Source organism: Columba livia, chromosome 1, assembly GCF_036013475.1.
Source record: "Columba livia isolate bColLiv1 breed racing homer chromosome 1, bColLiv1.pat.W.v2, whole genome shotgun sequence".
NCBI classification, from domain to species: domain Eukaryota; kingdom Metazoa; phylum Chordata; class Aves; order Columbiformes; family Columbidae; genus Columba; species Columba livia.
The window spans coordinates 122,205,915-122,221,161 of NC_088602.1; the positions used below are offsets into that span (position 1 = coordinate 122,205,915).

General features: G+C 41.5%; 2 protein-coding genes across 3 annotated transcripts in view; both read left to right on the forward strand.

Moving 5' to 3' along the window:
• The window catches only part of PLCXD2 (phosphatidylinositol specific phospholipase C X domain containing 2), a 28,818-nt gene extending 15,291 nt beyond the window's left edge, over window positions 1-13,527 (forward strand). Inside the window, exons 2-4 of the mRNA XM_065076174.1 lie at window positions 1,956-2,416; window positions 3,551-3,792; window positions 7,938-13,527. Of these exons, the coding sequence (XP_064932246.1) occupies window positions 1,956-2,416; window positions 3,551-3,792; window positions 7,938-8,100 (866 nt within the window). The 3' untranslated portion in view covers window positions 8,101-13,527. The remainder of the gene's footprint in view (window positions 1-1,955; window positions 2,417-3,550; window positions 3,793-7,937) is intronic.
• Window positions 13,528-14,763: 1,236 nt separating this feature from the next.
• Window positions 14,764-15,247, forward strand: part of PHLDB2 (pleckstrin homology like domain family B member 2) — a 130,360-nt gene continuing 129,876 nt past the window's right edge. The window contains exon 1 of one of the 2 annotated variants that reach the window (XM_065076142.1): window positions 14,764-15,174. The gene's annotated coding sequence lies outside the window, so the exon portion shown is untranslated. The remainder of the gene's footprint in view (window positions 15,175-15,247) is intronic. The other variant, XM_065076134.1, reaches the window with a different exon arrangement.

Sequence of the window (15,247 nt, forward strand, 5' to 3'; positions counted from 1 at the left end):
TTTCAGTTGGAGGTATTTTTTTCTAGTAAGCACAAATTTCATACTGGTGATGCAGTTTCTCTGCCAAGATACAGGTTGTGTTACAGGAACTGCTTTGGACATGAATTATTTTGGCAGGGACTGGTGGTTTTGATAGGTCATACTTTTTGGTAGATTTTATATTCACCATACCTGTGGTCACTCAAAGACACTTCCAGGTAAAAGACATAAATCGTAGAATAACTTAAGTTTGGAAGAGACCTTCAGGATCGAGTCCAACCATAACTTAACATGTCCCTAGGAACCTCATCAATATATCTTTTAAACACCTCAGGGATGGTGACTCCACCACTTCCCTGGGCAGCCTGTTCCAGTGCCTGACAGCCCTTTCTGTGAAGAATTTTTTCCCAATATCCAATCTAGACCTCGCCCGGTGCAACTTGAGGCCATTTCCTCTTGTCCTATCACTTGTTACTTGGGAGAAGAGACCAACGCCCTCCATGCTACAACCTCCTTTCAGGTAGTTGTAGAGAGCGATAAGGTCTCCCCTCAGCCTCCTTTTCTCCAGGCTGAACAGCCCCAGTTCCCTCAGCTGCTCCTCATCAGACTTGTGCTCCAGACCCCTCACCAGCTTCGTCACCTTCCTCTGTACTCTCTCTAGTACTTCAGTGTCCTTCTTATGAAGAGAGGCCCAAAACTGAATACAGTATTCAAGGTGGGGCCTCACCAGTGCCAAGTATAGTGGTACAATCACTTCCCTAGTCCTCCTGGCCACACTATTCCCAATACAAGCCAGGATGCTGTTGGCCTTTTTGGCCACCTGGGCACACTGCTGGCTCATGTTCAGTCAGCTGTCAGTCTGCACCCCCAGATCCTTTTCCTCCAGGTGCCTTTCCAGCCACTCTTCCCCGAGCCTGTAGCACTGCCTGGGGTTGTTGTGACCAAAGTGCAGGACCTGGCACTTGGCCTTGTTAAAACCTCATACAATTGGCCTCAGCCCAATCATCCAGCTGGTCCAGATCCCTCTGTATGGCCTTCCTACCATCAACACTCCCACCCAATTTGGTGTCATCTGCAAACTTAGTAAGGGTGTACCCAATTTCCCCATCCAGATCATTGATAAAGAGATTAAACAGAACTGGCCCCAATACTGAGGCCTGGGGAACACCACTTACAACCGGCTGCCAACTGGATTTGGCTCCATTCTCCGCAACTCTTTGGGCCCAGCCATCCAACCAGTTCTTTATCCATCGCAGAGTACACCCATCCAGACCATCAGCTGCCAGCTTTTCCAGGAGAATGGGGAGATCATGTTCATGAACTTGTTTGATATGAGCTTGGTATCTAACCACACAGTAACTGGTGGTGTATTTGTTTCTCCTGTAAGTTCAACTGGTTGTTGCCCACCATTCAAACTACTGATCATTTATTTACCATCTTGGGGCTAAAGCGAGATGTGCTGGTAAGGCACATGTATGTATGAATCTCTCTGGCCCTCACATGAATAAAGATATCTGTTCCAAGAACTTTGATGTATTATGTCATGATTGGATTTATCGGGTAGAAGGAAAAATAAAGCCTCAGATTTCTTCAGTAAAGCTGGAATCTCATCTCAGATCAGTGGTGTACTAGGTTCTGGGAAAGCTTTGGAGGTAGATTGTTAGTTTGTAAATGAAGGAAGGTTAGAAGGACATTTCCCATTGCCAGTGATGTTTGTCTTATGGTCATGATTTGCATTGAAATTGAGAGCTCACACATGAAAACAGTTCAAACTGAGAACCTCAAGCATAGCTCTTGTTGTGCAGTTGGGGGAAATTAAGGTGTAAAGTCTAGTCTGAAAGACACATTTGAGCATAACTGTTGTGTGACCCTACTGTGCAAGTAGGACTTTTTTTTCAGTTTACAGGGCACATGGGTATTTGTGTCTTGAGGAAGTCAGTCTTCTAAAATTAAACAATTTTGGCTTTTGTTTCCAGGGTCACATGATTCTTTCAGCTACTGGGTTGATGAGAAATCTCCTGTGGGACCAGACCAAGCCACAGCCATCAAACGTTTGGCCAGAATTTCTTTGGTTAAGAAGATCATGAAGAAATGGTCAGTGACTCAAAATCTGACTTTCAAAGAGCAGTTGGAAGGTGGAATCCGCTACTTTGATCTTCGTGTATCTTCCAAACCTGGGGAAATAGGACAAGAGATTTACTTCATACATGGCTTGTTTGGCATTAAAGTATGGGATGGACTGAAGGAGATTAACACCTTTCTTGAGCAGCACCCCAAGGAAGTAGTGTTCTTGGATTTCAATCACTTCTACGCCATGGATGACAGCCATCACTTCTTCTTGATCAACAGAATCCGCTCAGCATTTGAATCCAAACTTTGTTCTGTTGAATGTGTAGAAGATGTGACGTTACAGTACATGTGGGAAAAGAAACACCAGGTAGGGAAAGGGTGTGGTGTTTTTCAAACCCAAAAGGTTAAGAGTGGTCCCCACTCAGAGGTATTGGACCAGGGATGCTGCTGACAGTCAATTTAAAGCCTGCTAGATCTGCATGTTTCCTTCCATTTATGTACAGCTCCTCTATCCTGATTGTGCCTAGACTGTCCTCAAGCATGTTCAATAATTAAATGGTAGTATCCTCTGGGCCTTGTGCTCCTTACAAGTGTGTTTCTCTTCTGGAAGAGCATGTTGTGCTGGCTTGTGTTTATAAGGATTTGATAAACTGTTGTCTTTTTGGACCAAGTGAAGCATAAAAGCTGTAACATGACAAAGGTATGGTACAGAATTTCTTAGCTCCTTTGCAGCCATTCAGATCTGTAGTGGCAAGATGAAATGCCTCTTCTCTGTTGTAGCTGCTCCTATGCATACACACAAACTGAGAACAGGGTTTCAGCAGTGGCACATAATTCTTAAACTGTAAAAATACATGGGGCTTTGAGGAATTCCTCTGAACTGATGCTGTCAGTGCTAGGATCCAAAATGAATCATTTCTAAGTTTGGGCGTTAAAATAAAGTGTGGCATTTTTAAGCTATCCTCTTATACAGAACCACCTTACAAGGTGTAAAATACTGACTTTTGATTTAGAGGTTTTACTGACTTGGGCATCTCATGCAGTAAGTGTGAGTGGAATCCTGTTATGCCCGTCAGCCCAGTATGCTTCAGCCACTTAATAGGAGTGATGCAGAGGATGGTCAGGCTGCTAAAATCCTTAACTTCAAGTAGGAATGTAATATTATCCGACAGTGCTTTGAAATGCTTTTAAGCTGAATTCTTTGAATGACATTTCAGTATAATCTTGGCAACTTTTTCATTTTAAACTGATAACCTCTAAAGCCTGAAGCAATTCTGTCCTCCCAGCTAGCCAAAGTGATCTCCATCTCTTTTGGTGGTAGTGCAACAAATTTACTGACACTTGTAACTCAGGAGTAGTTTCTTTTTGCTTGGTCCTCTTTTCACTGTTAATGCTAGCTGCCGCAGTACCATATAAGCATAAACCAATGCAACATCCTGTTTAAATACAAATAACGTAGTTGTGAATTTTTGGGGTTTCCTTTCTCTTTTTCTTCTGTTAGGTTCTCATATTCTACCATTACCCTTTGTTCCGGGAATATGCCTTCCTGTGGCCAGGGAATAAAATGCCAGCACCATGGGCTAATACAACCAATGTGCACAAACTGATACAGTTCCTGGAGACCACTCTGGAGGAACGAAGTCGTTATGGGACTTTCCATGTTTCTCAAGCAATTCTCACACCTCGAGTGAAAACCATTGCACGGCATCTAATTCGTGGTCTGAAGAATACACTTGTTCATAGGTAAGGATTTGTATTGATTTCAGTTCTTTACTTACCATGTTTCATGTTGAAAGAGGCACTGGGTAAGCAGGAAACTGAAATGTTTGTGTGGAAGTAAAACTTGATGAAAGCATGTAGTTTTGCTTCATTACTGTTGCTTGTGTGAGATATTTGCAGCTATTAAAAATAAAGCATTATTGGAAACAAAGTAACAGGATATATTATGTATATATATATATATGTGTATATATGTGTACCTAAGTATATTTCCTGATAATGGGAGCTCTTTCTGAATGTCATGTGATTTCATAAAACATGGGCTGGACCTGTTTTTACAAGCCAACAGTTCATTCCAAATTGGCTAACCTTGAATTCAGGGAAAACCCGTGTTCTGGTTTTGTTAAAAACAAGTTTCTCTTTTAGTGATTTTGCCTGTCAGCTAAAGCCTTCATATTAGCTTCATTTTCCTGGAGAACCAGACACATGTTTTGGTAAACCTAGCAACGGAATGCGAACTTATTGATAAGCATGGATGGACATTTTGCAAGAGGGGTGATGAGAAACTGGTGACCAAGAAACTGACCAACTGTGTATAACATTCCATTCACGTGAATACTTCATATAAAAGTGGGAAATCAAGAGGATCTCGTCCCTTTCCCTTTTTCCCTTTCCTTTTTCCCTTCTGCTTATGGCCAACATTAGGAAAGGGCCTTGCTAGTCGTCCCTGCAAACTGAGGCCTAGTGACAGACTGAATCCAGCTCCGGTTGGCTGCAGAGTCTAATCCAGGACTTTGGTTGCCGGCTCTGCAGTTGCTGAGACTTTCAAGATTGGTTTTGTATATTTTGTATTATTTTCTTTATTCTTATTAATAGCATTAGTAAAACATCTTTAATTTTTTCCAGCTCTCTTCACTCTGTCCTTCTTTCCGTCCCGATTGCCTGTCCTGAGTGGGAAGGGGGGAGAGGAAGGGGCAAAAGGGGGAAGTGGTGGGGGAGAGGGGATTAACAATACATCTGCCAGGGTTTTATTATCACCCTGCAATCTAAACCCTCCACAACTCATATGTGCCACAGAGGAAAATTACCGATTTGCAGGCTCAGTTTTGTATTTGTCTGTACAAATCTGTCTCAGTAATTTCAGTAATGCCTGAAGATGTGTGACTTGGAGCAGTATTTTATCTTGTTGGTTTTTTTAACCAACAATTAGATTAACTTTTTTTATACCACTGACTGTTGTACAATTAGTTTGCCCATGAGAAGGATCATTAGAAGAGGGTTTCACTTTGAGTAGCATAGTGTGTCAATGACTTTTAATAGTGTTAACTGCATGACCAGAATAGGTTCCATGCGACTTTATGGCATTATCACCTTGTAACCTGTTTGCTAAAACTTGCCAGAACTCTAACAGTGCTGGCAGGATCTGGTCTGTTGGCTCACTGTTTAGTATTACAGAATCACAGAATGGTTGAGGTTGGAAGGGACCTCTGGAGGTCATCTAGTCCAACCATCTGCTAAAGCAGGTTCACCCAGAGCAGATCACACTGGAATGTCTCCAGGCAGGTTTTGAATGTCTCCAGATAAGGAAACTCCACAATCTCTCTGGGCAGCCTGTTCCAGTGCTCTGTCACCCTCCAAGTGAAGAAGTTTCTCCTCGTATTCAGATGGAACCTCTTGTGCTTCAGTCTGTGCCAGTTGCCCCTCATCCTATCTTTGGGCACCACTGAAAGGAGTCTGCTCCCATCCTCTTGACATCCAACCTTGAGATATTTATAAACATTAATGAGATCTCCTCTCAGCCTTCTCTTCTCCAGGTTGAACAGACCCAGGTCTGTCTCTCCTCATAGGAAAGGTGCTCTAGACCCCTCATCATCTTTGTAGCCTGCTGCTGGACTCCCTTCAGTAATTCCTTGTCCTTCTTAAACTTGGGGGGCCTAGAACTGGATGCAGTACTCCAGATGTGGCTTCACCAGGGCAGAGTATAGGTGGAGGAAAACTTCCCTCAACCTGCTGGTCACACTCTTCCTAATGCACCCCAGGATACCATTGGTCTTCTTGGCCACAAGGGCACATGGCTGCCTCATGATCAACCTGTTGTCAACCAGAACTCCTAAGTCCTTCTCTGCACTGCTGCCTTCCAGCAGGTCCACCCCTAACCTCTACTGGTGCCTGGGAATATTGCCTCTTTTGATGTCACTAGCAGTTTATCTTGCTGTAATACTATTAAGTTCTAAATGATACTTGTATAGGTGGTCACAAGTGGTCTACTTTGATCTGCAACTGAGGTCAATATTTAGTGCAATAAACACACATCTTCAGCAGCCAGTTTGTGTTCCCTTTGGGAGAATCATTTGTCACTTCAGAAGTAATTACAGTATTATTTTGAAGCCAATGTCAATATAACTTATTTTCTTAAAAATCCTTTCTAAAAAGAGCAAGTGTTGTGCTTCTGCAGTAACAAAAGTTGTTGATGTAAGTAAGGGAATTTCAGTTCAAGTATAAATCAGAGTTTTCAGTCTCATTCCTGTTTACAGACATTAATCTCAGAAAAGGTAATTAAATGCAAATGCTGTTTACCACAGTTTGTTCAGGTCTCTCCTCTAGCTTGTGCTTGGCCCACATCTGTGCGGTCAGCATTAGGCTAGACACTAGATGGTGCTCAGGTGCTTTGAGACTGGCGAATGGCCCAAATACAAATATGTGTGCTTGGTGGGGATACCTAACAGAAAGCAGAGATGGAACTTGTTTGTGTATTGTATAGTAAAGGTACTGTTGTCTTTTGATTAAAGGAAAGATTGTACTGAATTGGACAACTAGTTATATGAAATGGGCAAGCGGTTTTGGTTCATATGGGCTGTAAGCCGCTGGTAGGTTAGAAGCATCTGCCTTTGCTCTGTCCCTTTCCCTCAGCCCCATCATTACCACTTGTTTGAAAGTAAACTGTGAAAATTCAAAATAGATGCTGCTGTTTGCTAAAGCACGATTGCTCTTACATGTTTACACATGCTAGCTGACTTGGATATGTAAATCTGTCTTCGCAGTTCTGTGTAGATGTCTGCCTTCTCATATGGAAATTTTGTCCCGAATATTAATATTTAAGTGGTTTTGAGCTCTTGCTGAAGGAGAAATGTGCAACATTCACACTTAGCTGGCTAAAGTCTGTGTCCCTTTACTGGGACAGTAATTATGTCTTCCCTTGAGTTCTTTTTTCTCTTGGTTCTTGACAAGATATTTTTTATTTTTCTGGAACAAGACCTGTGGGGTGTCTTTAGGGTTAGGTTTTTTGTTTTTATTTGTTCCCTATCCTGTTAGCCGATTTGCTTCCCTGCTGTCCTCTCATGTAATATTGTGTGCATATTATGGCACTAACTTAAATAATTCTAATATATTTACTCATTTGTCTCTTAACTGTGCTGAAAACCCTGGTGTTTGCATGTTAAAGTTTAAAAAAAGCTTGTACAGTCTCCTAACTTGTACTCTGTCCAAGAAATGACTTGAAATTTCTCCCCACCGTAGAATTTCTAACTCCATTTAACAAAATTCATGACACACCTCACCTTTGGTTACAGAGATGTATGCTGGGATATTCAAGCCCTGTAGAGCTTAGGGCTTGATTCTGGGATGTTTCCCTGATCCTGTTGCTCTGGGTGGGTCTGGAGTCTGAAGGAAGTTTGGTAGAAATGCGGTGTGCCGCCCCGACTCCCAACAACCTCTCTCCTGTGCACCCTGAGGCAGAGATGGGCAGGGGAATATCTTGGGCCAGACAGAGCTTTGCTTTGTGCTACACTGAAGTCTCCTGTGAAACTGAGCTTTTGGTTCAACATGTATTTGGGTAAAAACAAACTAGGATGGAGGAAGTTGTGGTACAGCATTAAATCCTGAAGCACAGTCTGCCCAGTGAATATAGAGTTCACAAATGTGATTTTGTATGCATGGCAGTTCAGATTGATGACTGACCAATGTTTCTACTTGACAGCTAGTGACAACATGCTATGTTAAGCACTCTTCTCATTAGCTGGTTGCATTTTGGGTGGCAGTCAGGACCTGATCACAAATGTGAGATAATAACATAATTTGTAAACAGCATGTTGTATTTGAAATAACTTAAAGTATGTATAAAGAAGAGTATCTTTTTAAAAGTTTAATTTTCTTTGTTTCCATTTCTTTAGGAACCTACCCATGATTTTGAATTGGGTGAAAGCACAGAAGCCAGGTGTTATGGGTGTTAACATAATTACATCAGACTTTGTGGAGCTGGTTGACTTTGCTGCTACAGTTATTGCATTAAACGACCTCCTTTTAGAAGAGGATGAATCTTCATCTAAATCCTGATTGCTGTGTTCCACTTGTGCTCCTTAGTGGTCATCTTCAAACTCCGCTAAATGTTTTATTTATTACGTGAAACCTAATGTAATCTGTTTATTTAAAAAAAAAATTCCCAGTGATGCATGGATCCTAGTGGAAACAAGTGCCGTCGGAGCGCTGCTACCTGTTTGACTAAATGAAACACCCATCTGCTGCAGCCCGGTGGTGCCCACTGCCGGTGAGAGGCTGGCCTCTGGTGCAGAGGTACCTGCTGATGATGTGTATCTCCCCAGTGACCAGGCTCACCCTGCCTCCCCGTGTCCCTCCTGCTTATTGCTCCACACCAGGGCTCAAACCGAGGGTGGCTGCTGATCCCTGAGCAGCAGTGCAATCAAGCTGGTTTTCTGCTCAGGCCACCTCAAGCATAGCTGGGCTCAGCTGGAGGCTGCTGCTGTATTCGTTACCCTGTTTTAGACACTACCTCTGACTTAATTGAAGGAATAATATTGCTGTTGTTCAGAAGGAAGCTGTGTTACACTGTGTTGAATATCTGAACTCTCCTATGGGCCTGAGAGGTGAAGACTTGGCATCCTCTGCATCTTTGGACTCCAAACTCCTCTTCTGGACCTCTTTATTTTACTTTAATACTTTAACACATGTATTGCAACTATGTTTAAGTGTGTTTCTTTTGGCATTAATTTGGATTATATTTCAGTCTTCAAATTATGAGGTTTATAACTCAGAAGTCTGAATTCCTGTTGAGGCTTTTGAGAAACCACAGCATAACCTTTCTCTTTCACTTGCTTGTCACTTTTTTTTTCTATCCATCAGGTGTTCTTTGGGTAAAGTCACCCAGATGTCCTTTCTCTGGAAAGAGGTGGGCTGAGTGGGAGTATGCTTGCTATTCAAAGAACTGGAACTGACAGGGACTGCTTAAAACCCAAATATTCAATTTCTTTGACTTGCAATGTGACAGTGAATTCTGAAATAGGACCTAAAAGTTGTGCTTGTAGTCAGAGAGCCACAGCCATAGGGAAGAAATTTCCCCAGCCTGCACCCACTTGTGACAAAGTGATAGTCAGGCAAGCACAGGCAGGCATTGGTGCTGCGTCTTTCTGTGGTCATACTCATTTTTGTGTTGATTCACAACAAAATGTGACCATGTGTGCTTGAGCCAATGCAGTCACATGTTGGTACTTACAAATACTTAACTGACTATCTGATAGTAGTCCTACAGCCTGATTTATCTTTGTTTAAAACAAACTGATTAGCAGATGCTTCTCTGCTCAGTCATCTTCCTAAAGCAACTGTTGGTACACTAATTATTCAGTGATTATGAATTTGTCTTAATCTCTAAGCTGTTTGTAGTAGAACGGATTGTCTTTATAGATGCATTATTCAAAAGAAAAGTGAATCTCCAGCTTTATTTATTTTGTTATCATCCTTCATCTGCCATCATAGGCTGACAGCCCAGAAAAATCCAAAACCTCTTTGCTTGCATGTCACAAACTCTGAACTTAGGGCAAGTTTATCTAAGGGTTTGCAAACCTTCCATGTGAACCTTGGCCGAGTTCTGAGCAGACTGTAATCTCATTTATCTGTTTGTTGCATGGTTTTCATTAGAGTTCCTTGCATTTTTTTAACTGAATCCTTTTTCTAAGGGAGTTGGGGGTGGGAGGGATGTCTCTCTCAAGCTTTCTCATTTTCTCTTGTGTTTTGGTGACATGAAAATCATTTTTTTGAGGAATTAAAATTGAAAGTCCAAATTTTTAATTTAAAACTTCTTTTGAAAACCCCTGCAGAATGTGTTTTTTCTTGTTAATGAAACTGTTGGAACCTGTTTTGAAGAGCACTATTTTGTTTGCAAAATTATTTAAAATAGCTGGATTTTCCTTAGCTGAATTGTGTTAACCTACTTTTCCCATGGCCACAACTGAAACTCCATGGTAGTCTTAAATGCATGGGCTAGGTTTTAGTGGTCTCTTCTAGCTGCAAATTGTTTTAAAGCTCAGAACTTGGAGAAACTTGGTTTGAATGCTGATGAGGCAGAAATGATGTTTCCAAGGTTTCCTGCAGAACTGAAGGACAAGGTGAGAAGGTGAAGTGAGTATGATGTTTGCATTTGACCCTTGATGTATTTTGTACTATATATATATATATATATCTACCTCAAAAGAGATTTTTCAGGCTTAACCGATATTTATATTGTGTGTGCACAGTAATGATTGTGGTGTTAATCCTTCTGTTATACTTATTTGAGTAGAAATGTGATGGTTGTAACTCAGGGCTTTGGTTAAACATTTTTAAATACAAACTTAGTTTTTCTAATATGTTTGCTGTTAGCTCTTGCCTGTTGAAATAGGAACGAAGGCATGCTAGGTGTTAAGACCGTTAGCACAGGGAGGAGAAATGGAAAATGGCTTTAGGATTAATGAAGAAGTAGGGGAACAAAAACATTTCTGTAAGTTTGGCCTGAAGAGACTTGTGTCATTTCAGAGCAGTGCTTGGTGTTACACCTCTATGTGAGGAACCTGACAGTCTCAATAGTGAGGCAGTTGGCAGATACAATTGCCTGCAACAGGATACCTCCTGTGGATACTCTAGACAACCTTAATGCTGGTCTTTAGAATTGATTTTAGGGTAGTCCTAAAGAGTCCTAAGAAATATGAACTACCTTTTTTCTGTTACGCATTATAGCCCGTAACAAAGCTGCTGTTATAATCATTTTAGCTCTTGACACAGCACCACAGCCTATCCAGATTCCCTGCTCACACTTTGCAAAACAGAGCTGGTCTAGACTTAGACTTTGGGCTGCGGACTCTGTTTTGTGGCATTATAAAAATAAAAAGGTGAGCTGGGCAGGAAGGGAGGATCAAGGAAGTAGGACAGTAGTTTGCATCCAGAGCCCACATTGAAGGTGCGGCAGCGTTTAGCCTGGTTTCAGGCAGCAGAGTGGAGCAGGACTGGCAGGTGACAGTGTCTGCAGCTGGTACTGAGAAATGCAGCTGAGAGTCTTGAGGAAAATAAAGATTGGTGTGAATGCTGGGGCTTCCGTGCTGTTAACATAGACCTGCATCTGAGTACTGTCACTTGTCTTGTTTCTGTCTTCCCCAAGCAGTAGGGTTTACTTTTAAACAATTTAGGTAGAAAAATCCCTCAGAAGAGTTGTTCTGAGGACTTGACCATCCTATAGGTGCTGGGAGAAGAAAAACCAGGAAACTAGTTGCTGCTTGAGGCAAAATACTTGAATTTCATATTCTTGAATAATTACTTGTATGGTTTGTTATTACAGGTTTGGTTTACTTATACGTTGTGTTTTGAGTGTTGTTTTTCTTCTTAATGTGCAACCACTGAAAGCCAAGCACACTGTTGGTAAGCCTGTTCTCCTGGCACTGGTTGCTGCCATGTGCGATTCAAGGCTATACTTGAGGCACAGGACACCTCTGTATGTACCTCTACGTATCCCTAATGGGGAGCAGCAGGGAGAAGGTTGTTAGGAAGTATATGTGAGATTTCTAGAATCTCACTGTGTGCTTGTAGGTGAAAACCAGGAGGAGTTATTACTAGATTTTGCAGACTGTCAATCCCTCAGCTCCTTATTTGGGAACTACTGTCTGAAATATATTTGACAACATAGGAGCTGGGAGTCATAATATTGTGGTAGAGGGTTTTTTTTTGAGACCAAAAGGCAGATTCCTGCTGTTCAATTTTATCTCATGAACTGAAAGGATACCAACTTGCATGTGCCTTGCTGTGATGCAGAGGATCTCACTGGAGACTGTGCTGGCAAGGCAGCTTTCAGGGGTGCTGTGGTCAGTGAGAGATGCCAGGCTGGGAGACTTCAGAGCAGAAATGCAGATTGCAGAAAGGCCCCTGCTCTGCTGAACAGGCTCTTTGGAGAAGGAAGGAATAACAGGAAAAAGGTATCTTTGCTCCTGAGCCATGCAGTTTTCTACTGTGTTGGTACTGAGTTAATATGTTGGAGTTTAGAAATTGCCTGTGTTGTAAAGCTGAAGAAGCACTTCTGAGCAGGGTTTTTTGGCTCAAACAGAAGTAGGGTGTCTGCCAAGATACTTCTCTATTGTTTTCATCTGGCTAGGTTTTGGGAAAGAATATATTTGCATACCTGTCTCAGGTGCTGAAGTTCATTGTTGTATCATTGAACAGAACAGGGTTTAGGACTTCTGTAGATAAACAGAGGACATGGCCATTTTGATTTTCAAATTGGGTTACCCATGGACATCTGACAGTGTATGTGACTTGAGGTTTACCTGACCATACAGTATTTAACACAGGGTCCATATGCAGTTTCAGGTAAGACTTTCATCTAGACTTGAGCATATTGTTACCCATCCCTAAGAAGGACCGCTGCTTGAGACAAAACTGCTGGCAAATTTTTAGTGGTTGTTCAATTACAGAGAAACTTGTTTAATCTGAAGAACAGAACTGACCCAAACCTTCATTTAAAAAACAAATCAGGTCAAGATATAGGCCTGTCAGCAGTGGAGAAGGGGGTTTTGTAGTTTTTTTTGTGGGGTTTTGTTTGTTTGTAGTTTTTTGTGGGGTTTTGTTTTGGTGTTTTGGGTGGTGTTTTTTTTGCTATTCTGTATCTTGTCTGGTTTTTGACTAAACAGATGGGTAGAAGAGCCAGAGCTTATGCTGAAGAACAAATAAACTTTATGCTAAGGACATATATGTTGGGCTAGCTGTGGTAAGAGTACAGTGATTTACTTAGTCACACACTCCAATAATAATCTTATTAGCTATTTGTTTCAGATTGTTAAATCAGTCTCTATTTTGTATGGAAAAAATCAATCCCACTGATTCAATCTTGCTGAAGAAGTGTGTGTGCTTCTGTAAGCATATTTATTTCTCTACAAGTCTTATCAGGTAAACAAGCTTTAACTTTTAATTGTAGGGACTGGGATAGGAATGTCAGCTTTAGAACTGTTTGCTGATTATATTTTATATTCCTGAGTATTTATGCTGTGTGTTGTCTATTGAAATGGTACCTTTCTTACCCTTTGGACCTGTGATAACTACTTATGTATCTCACTTAAATCAAACTGCAATGTATTCTTAATTCTGAAAAAAAGTGTTGATCAGTACATATATGAAAACAGTTTTGGTGGTTCTTTGATTTTGCTCAATGTTAAATGTATTTTACAGTTGGACTTTTTAATAAAATTTGTGCTGTTCATACTGTGGAAAGGGGCAAAAGGAGCCAGGTGAAGAGGAGTTACCTATTCTCAGTTTTTCTGCAGTTTCTCCTCTTTCTCTTGGCAGTTTGTGCTTTACCCATCTGTCCAATTCAGTTTTGTGAAACCAGGATACCTCATTTGAACTGCAGATAAACTTGGGCTGACATCTGTTTATCTCTGCTTTATTCTACATCTATATCATTGGGGGTCTTGATCCTGAAAATAAAATTACAACTTGAGTTTGTCATCCTTACTACATGTTCTGTACTGCTGATTGTTTTGATACACCATGATTACATTGAGAGTCAATTGACATCAGTTGAGCTTAGTTATTTCTTATACAGAGTAGGGTCATTGAAGGTTGTTTTTTGAGGTGCTGCATCTTGCTGCGTTTGTGTCCCCCAGGTAGTCAGACCTGGACAACATACTTATTTTTAGGATGTGCTGAGAAATTATCTGTGGAAGTAGCTGTGAAAAATGATTAGAAAACTCTCTGCTTGCACTTGCGTGTGTGCACAGCTGCATCTCAGCCTGAATGCACTGGGGTAAAAACATGCTGATGCATGGATCCAGTTGTATTTTTAAAGGCAAGTACAATTTCTTTGCAGCTTCTGTTGCTCTAATACAGGTGATGAAGCTCCATGGTGACACCTGATCAGGAAACAAAATAGCGATAACTGTTTCCATGAGCCTGGGTTGATGTCAGATGCTTCTAACCCAGAGAGATCGGCATGATCCTTCTTTTGGGTTATTTTTCAAATTGCCTGTCTTGAGAATGCGAGAGTACCCCAGGGGTGGGGAGAAGAGAGTGGATGACCCCAATTCCATTGCGCTTTCAGGCACCGGTAACTGCTGGCTACTGTGTGTGTAGTTTGTTTTTTGTTTGTTTAATCCTAAAGGTGGAGCTGGCAGTTCAGAGCCTAATCACTGCTGTCCCTACCTTGAGGTGTTTACAAGCCAGACTTGACAGTGACTCATGTACAGAGGTAGCCAGTGGTTTCAGTAGTCTGTCTGAAATGTGCCATAGGCAGGGAGTGTGCCAGTAGGCTTTACAGAATATGTACCAATGCAGCATAAGGCTAATGTGAATAGCATAAGCTACCAGCCTGTAGAAATGTTGTTGGTTAAATAACTTGCAGTAGAAGTGTTACTTTTTTTTCCACCTTCAGATACTATTTCTCCAGGCTAGGAATCATATACCTTAGAGAGGACTTCAGGTGCAAGAGTGAGCATGATTTAATCATATTGCTTCCCTAGGGGGCTTAATAGAATTTTTACTTTTTCAGACTGTGTGCCTTTCAGCAATGCTGGATGAAGGCACACGTGTGTATACATGCACATATATGTACAAAGTAGCTACCTTTTATGAAGTGTATAATGAGACTGCAAAAACTAGACACGTGTTCTAAGACAAATTTATGCATGCCCTTTATATGGAGTTTTGCTGTTGCCACAAAGCTGTGATTAGCTGTTCAAACAGAATCATTCCTGAACTGCACGTGGCTTAGTATTTGCCTCTTGGGAGACACTGCTGAACCTGCGCACAGATTTTTAGCTGTGGAGGATAAACTCTTCCATGCCATCTGAAGGAAAGACAGCTTGAAACCTGGTGTGTGGTGCCAGCTGTTCTCATTCCACATGTAACTGGAAGGTGAGCAAAATGCTGACAGGCTCTGGAGCAAGTGGGGTTGATTTGTCAAGTTCTTAGGTGAGCAAATGCTGGAAAAAGAAACCAAGTGATTTTTGAACTACTGGTGGTTAGTGAGTCCAGCTGCTCTTCTCGGTGATCCAGAATTGGACACTTGTTGCTGCTCTTCTCAGCTGATAGCGGTGCCATTGCCTGAAGTTGAGACGAAGTGGAATCTTCTGGAGAAGACAAAGTGACCAGGATCCTTTACAGGTAATTTGCTGTATGGATAAGCTGTTAAGATAATCACACTTAAAATTGGCTTTCCCTCAGTTCAGAGATTTGC